At 43.0% G+C, this 13,375-nt stretch overlaps 1 protein-coding gene across 1 annotated transcript in view; it reads right to left on the bottom strand.

Annotated features, from left to right (window-relative positions):
* The window catches only part of CLASP1 (cytoplasmic linker associated protein 1), a 129,409-nt gene extending 116,577 nt beyond the window's left edge, over positions 1-12,832 (bottom strand). Inside the window, exons 1-6 of the mRNA XM_008937384.1 lie at positions 12,664-12,832; positions 12,323-12,426; positions 11,730-11,821; positions 11,570-11,645; positions 9,376-9,473; positions 8,209-8,276 (exon numbers count right to left, since the gene is read on the bottom strand). Coding sequence (XP_008935632.1) covers positions 8,209-8,276; positions 9,376-9,473; positions 11,570-11,645; positions 11,730-11,821; positions 12,323-12,426; positions 12,664-12,832 — 607 coding nt within the window. The remainder of the gene's footprint in view (positions 1-8,208; positions 8,277-9,375; positions 9,474-11,569; positions 11,646-11,729; positions 11,822-12,322; positions 12,427-12,663) is intronic.
* Between the last annotated feature and the right edge of the window lie 543 nt (positions 12,833-13,375).

The following is a 13,375-nucleotide window of genomic DNA, read 5'->3' as shown; positions in this document are numbered from 1 at the left end:
CTACTGAACATCACTGAAATGTGATCGCCTCTGCAGCTTTACCAGATGTTACTCCAGGATCTTTTCCAATTCATATTAATTCTTGCTATGGGCACTGGACTGTAGATTCATCTTTGCAACATGTTCCAAGTTGCATGTATTCTCCAGGACAACTAGAGGTCCCTCAGATCCACATGGTACTTTGGCCAAAGAGAAGAGAACAGTCCCTGCATAAAGAAGCTCATCTCCAGCCGTGCGGGATGTTCACGCATTTGGTCTCGGGCAGTGTCGATGGCATTGTGCATGTTAATCTTCTGCTCATGAGGTCCACGCTAAACTGTATCATCTCCTCATTTAGCTGCCCACTCCTTTAGCCTACGTTTTATGCACAGCTGTTGGAAATACCATGAAATGCACCAGTAGAGTAGTTCTGCTTGATTACACCACAGCTTTGCCAAACGAGCATTTCTGTGTTCATAGAAAACCATCCAGGGTTAAGGAAGTGACAATAAACACAACACCAAAGTAACTCTGGTTTACTGCCTCTTCACCAGGAAATCCTAGGGTCAAAGTACTTTGGATTCAATTCAGAAGACATAATAGCACTAAAAAATTCAACACTTATTTTTCTTCTCCCATTTGCTGCTACCACAGTAGTCAACCCATGGTGACCTGGAGCTCAGACATTTCCCAACAGATAAGATCAGCTGGACTATGGCCCCAGGCTCGTCATTCAACCAGCTGATCTTTCAAAAGATGAGAAGTTCCCATCAGGATGAAATTCTCATGCTTCATTAACAACAACAAATATGTGCTTGTTTTCTTTACTAAGTAGTTAAGCACATTCATTATTCAACACAATTCCAACTTTGGAAAAATAGATTATTCTCAACATCTCTTTTGACCTGGACAGGAGGAGCCAGAGTGAAAAGGTCTCAGCTGTAAATGTCACTATCCAGTGACAGGTGATGTAGTTCACAATGAAGCAGCACCAATCTAGGCAGCTTTTGGCATTTTGTTCCTGGAGCAGGAAGGCATTTACTGGTTGTTCACGAGTAACACCACACACGTAACCCCCCTGCCTCCTCTGAAAACACATGTAGCAATTGCCTTGGAAGAACATTGTGAAACCATAACATTCCAAAAGGGCCCAAGCCCCCAAAATGAAGAATGGCATCAAAATGACAAATTGATACTGTCACATGCAGTATCAATTCAACAGCATTCAGTTTGCCCAGGTGATTTCCACCTTCTAATCCATTACAAAAAGAGCTGTCAATTAACTCACACCTTGAGACAGTAAATATCAATGCAAAGCAAAGTTCTATACATCGCAGACTTCCTAAATTTAGTCCACTACATCCAGTGTAATAAGGCTTTCAACAGGAGAGCAGGTACACTGAATGGAGAGAAAAGGGGCAAGAAAGATGCAGTTTTTGCAATGACAGCTAACAGGAATAATTTCCTCTGGAAGCTGAGATGAAAGGCACAGGCTGCTGATGTACCAAAATTAAATGCAATAAATGTTTCCATCTTATAAATTAATTCTTCACAGGTGAATAGATAGAGAGCCCCTCTGCCTTTCCATTTCACCCAGTCCTCCCTCCAGCCTCTCCGAGTTCCACAGATAACACTTCTGTTACGGAGACACAGTCAAAATGCAAAACTGCAGAAAAGCCAGCCATGTCTTCTTTTGGCACACTCCTGAACTGGGATTCAATCTTAATTTAAAAGTACTTACAACCAATTTAAATACACTTCCCAGCTGATGCTGCAAAAGTAAACAGTTAGGAAATGAAAGCCTCAGTGATCACTCAAAAACATCACACACCAGGAAAGGTATCTGGAAATACCTGCCCTTCATCTCTCCCAACCTGTTCTGTTCCCTTCTATATATACAGATCCTATTCCTTCACCTCGTCAAACACATCATTTACCATATCTTATAGAAGCTTAAGCTGAGCTTGATGCCACCAGGCTACAAGATGCTTACAGGCTATTTTTTAAAGTTCCACTTTTACTGCAAGATTGCTTCAGTCTCTTCACACTGTTAAAAAGAAATTTAACAGGGAAATATCCAGACACTAACAGAATAAAGGCATCCATTCCTGTGGCACGTTCATTGGCACCTACCTTTTCCTGTAGTCATTCTCTGCAGTGCCCGTGAGGTGCTGGGGAAGCACACTGAGCTCCGGAGCAGCTCTCCAGTACATGTCTCTCAGCAATTTAACCACCAGCAAACTCTCCACCCTCCTACCCGACTTCTCTGTGTGACCTAGCAGATAATTGCTACCTCTCCTCCAAAATAAAAGCCTGCTCAGCATTCAGCTGAGCACCAAGTGTCCTCCTATGCCTGCTTGCTCACATCCCTCCCTTCTGCGTTTGAGAATTTAAAATCCAGGAGGCACTAACAGGGCTATTTGCAAAGTTGTGTAATAGAAATGGAGCAGAGCTCGTCTTGTCCACTTATACCTTGCATAAGGATGAACTCACTCAAGTATCTTTCAGACATTTCTGCTCTCTCAGCCTCTGTGCAAGTGTGAAGGGGTACTTCCTTGCTTTTTTTATGCCACAGGAAGGCTGAGTCAAATTAATTTTCTATTTCAACTTGAAAACAAGAGAACAAGCCACAGTAGAAATTAAATTGCAAGGAGGTACGAATGCAGAAAAGGACAGTGCAGCGTTTGTTGGTTCAAACCCTCTGTGTTATCAGTCACTCCTCCTTCCAGTCTGTAATTCCACTGCTTCCATGTGTGTTGACAAACAAACAATATCCCACCCACAGATGCATGGCAATGCTTGCCAAATATAGGTGATTTTTCCTCCTTATATTAAATATCAAAACAGCATTCAGTGACTCAGCCTTATTAGCAGCAAAACACACAAATCTAGAGCAGTTCTGGTTTCCATCTAATTGCTTCCAACTTGTCAACTTCATAAACGGAGCTCATTCAGCAAATAGCATGTTTACCTTAAACAGTAGCTCAAATATAAGAGGAGTTCTACTAAAAAATAACATTGTTTCTTCTTCACAGGCTTTCAGTAACTGGAGTTATCACATCTGCTATTTTAACATTATTTTAGTTAAGCTGCTAACTCTTAGAACACTAACTCACACAGGCAGCTACTGAAACTGCATCTTTGCTATGTACAAGCATCCCTGGGGGAGAGATCTAGGCTCCAGACTTGTGGCTTTAAGATTTAAGTCCTGCTTTGACTTCCTTGCAGCCTAAGACCACTGCCACTTCCACTATCCCTAATTCTTGCTTTCCCGAGCAAAGTCAAAAGTAGACAAGGAAGTTCAGTCCCCTCCTTACCCACTGGTACCATACTGGCATACCACCACATACCCCTGCATGCACCAACATAGAAACATCTCCCCAAAATTGTGTGACTTATGTTAAAAAAAAAAAAATAAAAGAGCATTTACATCAAAGAAAGTCATGTTGTGATCAACAATCAAGAGCATAAAAAAACCACATCCAAATGTTTTGATTACCAATAGCTTTCATTTGTGTCATTGTTTCCCATCAGCCTCTCTGAGTAGATCACTTGTTTCATTCTTAATCTGTCCTGAAACTTGACAATGAAGTCTCTTGGAGCCCAGGTCTGATCCAAAGTCAAGTCAAATCCATGGAAGAACTATATGCTTTAGGTTCAGGTCCTTGCAGACACAATACCAAAGAAACTCATGCAGTGTGAATTTCTTGGAGTCTGTTTATGTTCAGTAGCCTCTCGCTGTATCACATCCAACTAAAGATGCCACATAATGCCACACAAAGACAGCAGCTGACTAGCTTGCAATTATTGGCTCTTTCATGCTGAAAATGTATTTGTCCCAGGGGAATAAGGCATCTGCATAATTAGCAAAACCAGTTGCACAAAAAATAATTAGCTTGCTGAAAGCCCAAAGGGGAAAAACTATAATTTTTGCTTCAAGAGGCTGACTAATTATAAGCCAAATACCAAAACAGAGATGCACTGAGAATCATCGAGAAATCCAACATGGATTTTAACTTCATATCCTAGCTATAAGGGCTCCTGGTAGCCTAGCAACAAGCAGCATAGTTCAGCATGCTGAACTATGACTTAATGAAACACCTCCAATTACTATGCCAACCTGCCCATCCCACTACACATCTGATTCTTGTATTACTAGACAATAAAAACAAAGCCTAGCCAAAAAAATCATCAAGCAATTCAAGATAAACTCAAAGCAGCACTAATGGACCACAGTATGGAAAGATAAGACATAAGAGTTATTTTCATAGGCTTAAAATTCACATTCTGATTAGAGTTGATTCATTATTTTCACTCATGTATTCAGAAAATGCCCTATTACTTTAAGCTTTTCTAGTAGAATGAATAAGATTCGTTTGGTTTTGTCTTGGGAACCCTCAGTTAAGAAATCTTTAACAACTTAGAGCATACTCACTAATCTCCAAATTACTCCTGATACACAAATAATGCTGCTGCAATTGCTTACTTTTACTTGAATCCTCAGTGAGCTGGTAAAGGAAACTGTTACCCCAAACAGTAATCTTGGAGCTAAGAGACCAGTTTTAGTCATTGCTCTTGTATGACCAGTTCTTTTGCAGTATTTCACCATTTCAAGTCTTGTTATAAATGAGCACAACTCCAGCACCCCTGGGGCAGGGCTCAGTTACGGGTGACACTTCAGCCAACAGCTTGCTCTTGGCTATCCACCAGAGAAGTACAGATGCACCATATCAAACCGTAAGACCACATAAAAAAGGTTAGTCTTGATCTTTGCTAGTGAGCTGGGAAGTCCCGATACAGCTTTGGTGAACCCTCACATTTCAGAGCACTCGTTAACCCTAAACAACAGAAAGCCCTTCCCCAGGGGGCAAAGCATGTTCCTTTTCACCTAGGTCCATCCTGCAGCCGGGACCCACCAACACAGGAAGCAGCTCTGGGCAGAAAACCCAACGTGAGGGAACTGACACTGCTCCTTCCATGGTGCCATTTTATGCTGACATGGGCTTCCAGACCAGTCTGCACAAACATTTGCCAGTCTGTCTCCCCAAACCTCTGGGACACTCATTCAGCTGGTGTAGAGCCAGCAAAAGCACATGCCAGCTACAGAGAGGGACTAACACAAGCTTTTAAGACAAGGTACAACTGGACCGTATTGCCTGAAGTCATCTGCTCCATGCCGTGTAGCACAAAGGTGAAAGCATGAGTGGGTGTCTTTGCCTGGGAGAGTTACACTCTTAAAGGAGTTGTATTAAGGATAACAGATGACACCCTCATCATCAATAGTGTACTCCATTGGGCTCAAAGGGTTGACAAGATTGAGCCAGCTATTTCCTGAGAAAGGCAAGTCTTCTGCATGTGCAGCATTTATCACCATCTTCCCTGGTGACTGACAACCGCTGAAAGTGTCACCTTTGTGCAAAGGGTGCAGGGGTGTCGGGGACCCAGGAAACACAACAAACTTAGCTTGTCTTTAGGACATAACACACTTGTGACCACGGGTGGAGATAAGGCTCCTCCAGCTGGCTCACACAACTGCAAGAAGATAAACTGAAAGCTGCACAGAGCTGTTGACACATTAGATAGGATGAGCATGTATGCTGTATTTGTGCTGTGCTTGGAGGGTGAGGAAGAAGCAGCAAACCAGCCTATAGCACTGTGGAAACTGAACGCTCCTCTCAAACACACACAAGAGATACTAACAACTAATGTTCTTATTATTAGCTTCACAAATGAGAACTACTTTAAAACTGATGCATGCAGCTACGGATATCTTCTATTGTCAGGGAGAATGAAGAGGTTCTGGCAGAGCAATGGGAGATCCTGTCCTTTCCACACCATGCTGTCTTTGACCCCTTAACACTCCTCCACTGTCCCAAACTTGCTTTCCCCCAGGCTACATTTTGGTCTCAGTGCCTACTCTGGAGATCTGATGGAGGAGAACTGCTAACCCACACACTCTAGGGACTGCATCCAGCCCCAGCGCGAGCAAGGACAGTGAGCCATCAGCAGATCAGGTTAGGCAGAGGGAGGAAGACAGGAGTACTGGTGTCTGGAAGCAGAGAAATCCTGTCGATGGAGTCAAGGACATGAGATGGGGTGTGTAAGGTCTCAGGTATAAGCAAGAAAGTTAAGTCTTCAAAATCATCTAAACAGTGGCAGAGGAAGGGGTATTAAAAGAAAGAAGTAATTCTCCATGAAGTGTACAACTAGCAAATCTAATACACATAGATGCTTTACTCACACTGATGGAAAAATAAATGCTTCTGTAAAGTCCTTCTTTGAGATTTTTAACAGATACTTTGCTTTCTTAAAAAAGATGGCACTAAGAACCATCTGCCCAGAAGGCACTGTCCCACCTTGATTCTTTGGACATTTTCCACAGTGCCAGCAGCCTTGAATTACATCACAGCACACACTAGGATGTTCAGTCTAGAGACCAGAACCACCTCTCCACAGCCAAGGATTAGCAAGTGATGTCTCTAGTACTGTTCTGAGATGTGTAGATGCTAAAATGACTAAACAGCTAGAACTTGCAAAGGAAATTAACTCTAGCTTGCTCTTCATTGAAGTTTATTCTTACGTGTTTCTCATCTACTTAATATTAAATTCTCTTCTAAGCAGTTGTTACATACCCATTTTTTTTCTACTACGATCATCTTCATTTGTATTAGAAAAACCCTCTGTAAACTTAGCTTAAATTTGACTAGGGACACATTAAGTTCCAAAATCTTTCCCCCTCCCTCTAGAGGACAAACCCAACCAAAATCCCACCCACAGTCACCAACACAGCACAGCAGTTGTTTAGAAAGGCCAGGTAGCAATACATCTCCCTAGAGAGCACACATCTGCCTCCTTGAAACCCAGACAACAGCAATCTACATAGTACAGTTGTGCATCCAATTAAATCTTTCTTTTTTGAAAGCACATTCACTCCTAGCAAAACAAACATTAGCCTAGCCAAGTGGAAAGCAGAGAAGTTAGATGAGCAGTAAGCTTGTTCCAGTTTGCATTAGGATTTCAGAACAAACACCTAGAAGCTGTGAACCTTAATATGTTGGCTAAGGGATTAAATATATACTTCCCACCTTTTCAAAAAAAGTACAACTGTTTCTCAACTGCACTTTTTTGCCACCAAGCCTCATCTACCTATACAACAAATATTTACCCACACTATGACAAAGCATAATTTTACCCCATTCCATCACAGAGGAATCTGCACTAGGTCTTCATCGTTCCCAAACGTACAAGAGAATATCACATCGTGTTGCTAAATAATGCAAAATATAACTTCAGAACTTTCAAGTCAATCAACTCTATCACTTCCTGCAGGGACAAAATTTACTGTATTTTAAAATGGCAAGAAGAATGGTGGTGCCTAGAAGTGAAGAATATATTTTTTTCCAATGCAACATAGCAGAGATCTCTCTGCTTTCCTGGATTCTGAGAGCATGGTGGAAAGACTGAGGACAACACCTCTCCTGCTCTTGGCTTTTCTTGATAGAAACCCACAGCACTAAACTCTACTCAGTTGTTGGCAGAAAAGACTCATTCCCTCAGAAACAATACTCTCAAAAATATATTATTTAAAAATGAATGATAACTTATTAAAAATACTTTCTAACTCATAAGCTTACCTGTAAGAAAAGCAGTAAAAACCACAGGTTTTTCCAGTAAGTAAATATTAGTCTCAAAGACAGAATCAAGGCTCTGATAAGGGTCTTTGACCATTGGTCATAAACATCGAAAACATGCAAACTCAGGAACTGCAAAATACAATCCCTAAACACTATGGCCTTTAAATGAAACACTACCACATTAGTATGAACAACTTCTGTGCTATTCAGGGCATTAAGCCCAAAAAGCTTCTTCTCTTAATATTATTAAAATTTAATTGACTTTATGAACAATTTAAATGAAGATGCACATGCACTTGGAAACGGAATACGTATTTCTTTAATGAAACTCAGGAGGTAAAGAAGAAGAGCTCTAACAGCATTTTCCATTCTTGAAACTTATGCTGCACAGTCTGCTTCTGGTACTACTTGGAAGACAGAGCATATTAACTAAACATCAATTTTATTTACTGCAAAAAGCTATGTGTCTATTGCTGAAAAATTACTCATACTTGTTTACCCTAACAGAGTGCTTGCTTTGTGTCTGTTTGAATGTCTCGTGAACTGGAAACTGCTAAAAACACCAAAAAGAGAATACAACTACTTCTATACTCACCACCTGAACTCTGGATCATGTTTCCAGATTTTTGGACTTCATCAAATTTTGTAAAAATTACATTCAACCTGTTTGAAAGGGAAAGAAATACACAATGAACAGCTCAATTTAATTTTGAGGAGTAATCTAATTTAAGATATTATGAGACAAATTTTGCTTCACCCACATCATTTGGAGCACTGTCAAAAATGTCAATGTGGAGGGAAGTTAAAGTTAAAAATACCACATGCAACAACTGATAAGAAAAACTGAGAAACAACTGATACTAGAGAGGTGTAAGAGATATAACTGGGAATAATACATTACTACAGATGGGACATGTTCAACTGAAGGTGCATTTCCAGTTCATTAACACTTTGCCTATCTTAATAGGCAGAAACACCACAAAAAACACCCTTAAAAAAACAGCTTCACACAATGCTTGTCTTCGGCCCTTACACTTCTTTCCCATTCACATCACAGGCCTGGTGGAGCAGATGATCTTTATTACATCTCATTATTCTTTCCCAGAGAGTTTTTTTACTTTAACCCCCATAGTGGCAACAGACATTTCCACTGTAAAACAAGAGGCAACGGTCCTGCCTCCCTCTGTGTGCACCCCACCTCTGAAACAACCTCTTCGCTCCTGCGTGTGCACTGACATCCTGCCATCTACTCCATCCTCAGGTCTAAACCATGCTCCTCCACCCTGTGCACTGGAGGTCTGCAGCAGGATGCAGAGCAGCTTTCTTACCAACCTGAGGTGGTAGAAGCAGAGGGACAGGGCTTTGGTTTTGGTGTGTGGCCTTGGAACTACGATATTGACTATGTGGTTTAGGATTTTTTTTCCCCTTTATGACAGCCTTCTAAGTTGCATAAACACAGGCTACTCTGAAGTGTCCTCCCTGCACATGCAGAACATACAAGACAAAAAACACATTAAATCTTAAATCCGTTAACTACACATCTGTAATAATTCTACTGGTTTTCCAAAGATGCTGTGGCACGCCTGGGCAAAGATACAGGATTTACATTATGTGAAACCTGAGTAAGCATTTGTAGGATAAAAAACCCAAACCTTGATCCCAGGAAAAGGTTCAGTCATGCAGCTCCTGAAGCCTTCTAAAGGAAGGAAGGGATAAAAGGCAGCCCAAAACCAGCGAAGACGTAAGGACATTCTCAACTCACCGAGACTGGGGTAATCCTTTTTTACTGAGATCAGCCCTTACACGTTCACCAACGTGTCTGTAAATTTCCACAAGGCTGTTGATTGCTGCATCTCGGACCTGAATGTGAGAGGAGAAAAATAAACCATCTTTATAATTTATATAAATAATAGGTAGACTTTAGCCATATCAGCTGGTCTAATTTAATTGAAAAGGCAGTCAAGACATGAGATGGAAGGTTTCATACATAAAGGGGGACATAGGGAGCTCGGCTGCCTTTGCCAAACTCTGCTAATTGTGTCCATTTAATGGATCAAAAAAGCAAGGACACAGACATGAGTAGACCTTGTATTGCTAGTACATTATAAAACTTAATTCTTAAAAAGCTCATTTCTTGAACTTCAATTCTTAATGCTATGTTACAAACTTATTTTTCTGTGTTGACAGAAAACACGGAGAGAGGAAGAAATAAAGTATTGGTCAAGTCACCAATAAGTTGACTGCATGTTTTCCAAATTTATTTGTGAGAAATTACTGAGTGCAGCCTTCCACCCACCCAACAGAAGAGTCACAAATCTGATTAAAGTGTCACCTTTCTGTACTGAACCTCCCTCCTCCATAAGAGGCATCTGGCCTCTGCGTGGCAAGTTAATCAGACACATGGTTCCAGGACCAGGTAAATCCCACACTGGGCATGGCAGGAGCTCCTGCTCTCATACTTGCTTTAAGCTACCACAGCAAGAACAAAGCTGTAACGCCCAAATGTTAAAATATTCATACTTTCTAAACAGCTGTCATACCAGATGTTCCCTGGGCTACACAGGCTCTTAAACTGCACTGCTGAAAAGAACAAAAGTCAAAACCCACTCATTCTGAGAAAGGCAGTCATGAAACAGTCCACAACAAAAGCGATCAACAGTGCACTCGCCCTGGACCTGTGTTTCTCCATCACTTCTCGCCATGAGAGGGCAGCATTGACCAAGCCTCAGATCTCCCAGCGCTCAGGAGAAGGCACCAGCAGCACAAAAGCAGCCCTAACGATGCTCAGCACCAGCCCCTCCAACAGGAGCTGTTCGACCAGGAGCCACTTCGACAGCGCTTTGTGTCTGATGAGTGCAGGCATAGGCCTTCTGGGAAGGAGACATCAGACCCAGGATGAGCAGCAAGAGCTCAGCCTCATTTCCCACTGCATCCAGGGACTGGGATAACAAGCTGTGCCAGACAAGGCAAGCGCAAGAGGCAAGACAAGAGGCAAGTGCCAGACAAGGCAAAGCAAGGAAGAGGCAGTGCAGAGGGAAAGCGTGCCTCATTCCCCTCACCAGCTTTCTGATTCAGTCAACAGTTCACCAGTGGCAGGACCAAGGTGTCCTTCTGCAGGCAGCTGAAGTCCTAAACCCAGTGCCACCTCAAAGACTAACAGCTTGCTCAGCTGTGACTCAGAACTACAAAGGACCCTGAACATTAAACTTCATGCAAAACTGCTCAGGCTTCCTGCCAGCTAAACACTCCAGACCTGGATCATGCGTACACATCACACATGCTAGGAGGGCAACGGGGATATTCAAAAAACTGCCAATACCCATGTTAGATGACATAAGTTTGAACGCTACTTCCTCACCCCTCTTCTTACTAACCTCACACACTTGCATCTGATTTCCGATTAGGTCCTGTTCAGGACAGGACAAAAGCAGACAGAAGTGACACATTTCTTTTTTCAACATGTATTTTAATTTGGTTTGCATTGCTGATTTAAGGAACCTGTAACAGCTTCCACCCCTTCTTCAGAATCTCCCTGTACAACCTGTGGCAGTGCATGTGGCCAGGCTGTCCAACTGGTCCCATTTGCCCTCCCTGCCCAGACTGGTTCTTCTCTGAAGGTGAAGGGTGCTGCACTAAGCCCAGAGGGATCCCTGCAGCCTCCCCTGCATTCAGGCTGTAAGGTGCAGGAACTCTTGTCTCACAAAGGTTTCCTGCTCTCTTCACCTCACCTGCAGATTCATGTTGTTCTGCTGAAATCTTGAGTAACTAATATGCTCATTTAGGCATACATCAAATCACACCTCTTCAAAAGCTGCCAAGGGCTCTTTGTGAACAGCACTGTTCAGAGCTCACCAGCAGCAGCACAATTAACTAGTTTACCAGGCAGAAGGGAGAGCCCCACACTTCAACAAGGCAATCAGCACAACCTTTAGAAGTGACTCACACCCAAGGCTTACCTGGCTGTTTGGATCTCCAAGTAAGTTACATATATGTGGCACTATCTTACTCAGTGTTAAACTCTGAGCTCCAGATCTGGAATGAAGAACAAAAGGGCACCGCTGTGAGTTACAAAGCAGGTTTGAGCACAGCATAGGTTTGCAAGAGGTTGTGACTTACGCATTGAGTGTTGCAATAAGGCAGAGGCAAATCCCTTCTCTTGTCCGGAAATTCTTGTGTTTGAATCCTCCCAGCATCCTGTCCCACACATACTGTGGAAGACAGAAAAGAAGGTGAGGGAGGAAAAAGGGAGGTGGGGGAAGAGGCAGATTCCTTCTTCCAGCAGACATACACCGCAACGTCTCTGGAGCTTAAATATAAGCTTTACATCCATCCAAGCAGAACAAGACAAGAAGTAGAAGTACCCTTTTAGATCTGACTAATTCTTTGTTCTACACTGACTTGGCAATAACTCCCCACTAGCTGAAATAATACTTCTACTAATGGGAAGCAAGTACCTTCCAGTGACCTAGAATTACTCCTCTGACATCCACTTATCCCACCCTCGGGAAATCCAGCGATGCTCACACTCCCATGCATATCCTGACACGCAACAACCTCCTTGAGTGAAACGAGTACCTCATAAACAGGTGGAGGGAGATGAAGCCATTTCAGACAAAGCCACAGGAGAAAACCCTCTGACAGAAAGAAGCTCTCTTTTTCAAACACCCAGCCAGTCACTCACTCGTGCTGCAAAGGGCTGTTGCGCATACCTGAGGGTTAGCAGCTTGTTCCATGATTTTCAGCAGCAAGGTCTGATCCTGCTCCCTCACAGAGTCCTTAGAGTCTCCCAGCCTATCGAGTAAACTTGGCAGCACTAAGGAAAGAATACAGGAACATCCAAATGCCTCAGAAGAAGACTGTCACAGTGGCACAGCCCCTTTGGTTTTGCTCCACCCAGTGGAGGGAACAGCCCTCCTACCCTTCAGCAGAGCCTGAAACCACCAAATGCCTCCCCCGGGCTTTCCTGGGGAGAAAGAATGCTTTAGGTACAGCAGCCAGAGCAGATCCCCACAGAGCAACGGTGACATCCCTCCCCACACACAGACCTTACCTGTGCCAATCTGGGCCTTGAAGCGATCCTGCAAGCGGGACACTAGAGCAGAAAGGATGTCAATCCCCAGGAGAACCACCTGTAAGCAGAGGACAAGCGGTGCTTCAGGACGCAGCCCTTTGTTCCCAGCCTCAGCCAACACACCCGAGAGGTGGGAGCAGCAGCCCATGCTCCCCAGGGAGAAGGGCCTGTCCCACCCACTCTAGCAGCACCGCACCAGTAACAGCTTCCACAGATACACACAGCTTCTCCTTGAGTGGCTTCTGACAGACAAGTTGGGTGATCAACAAACAGGAACCCCCCCAAGTTATTGCTCTCAGTAACATTCACAAGCCAAAATTCATTGTCAAGAACATGACAAAGCCAACAACTGGAATTGTTGCTCAATGCTAAAGTTATACCTATATATGTGCAAGATATACATACCATATGCATAACAATTTCAGTAGTTGCTGTAACCAACATTCTAATTAATTGTCATTAATACACTTATAATTAGAAAATGGCGTGCACTGACAGCTACTTAATTATTCACTTGCATAAATTAAACCCAATTTATTAAATGCTATAACTGAACCCTAGGGACAGGCACTTTAAGAGCAGCTTCAGTATGGGTTAGAGTGGAAAACCCGCTCCGGCTGACTGGCTCTGTTAATACCTCCTATACTGAACACACTGTGCAGCCCGTATGCCGAATATGTGGCGAGCGCCT

This window comes from Merops nubicus, unplaced genomic scaffold (genome assembly GCF_000691845.1).
Source record: "Merops nubicus isolate BGI_N331 unplaced genomic scaffold, ASM69184v1 scaffold5383, whole genome shotgun sequence".
Taxonomy (NCBI): Eukaryota; Metazoa; Chordata; class Aves; order Coraciiformes; family Meropidae; genus Merops; species Merops nubicus.
The sequence above is the reverse complement of the archived record's forward strand: the minus strand, read 5'-3'. Positions and strand labels throughout refer to the sequence as shown.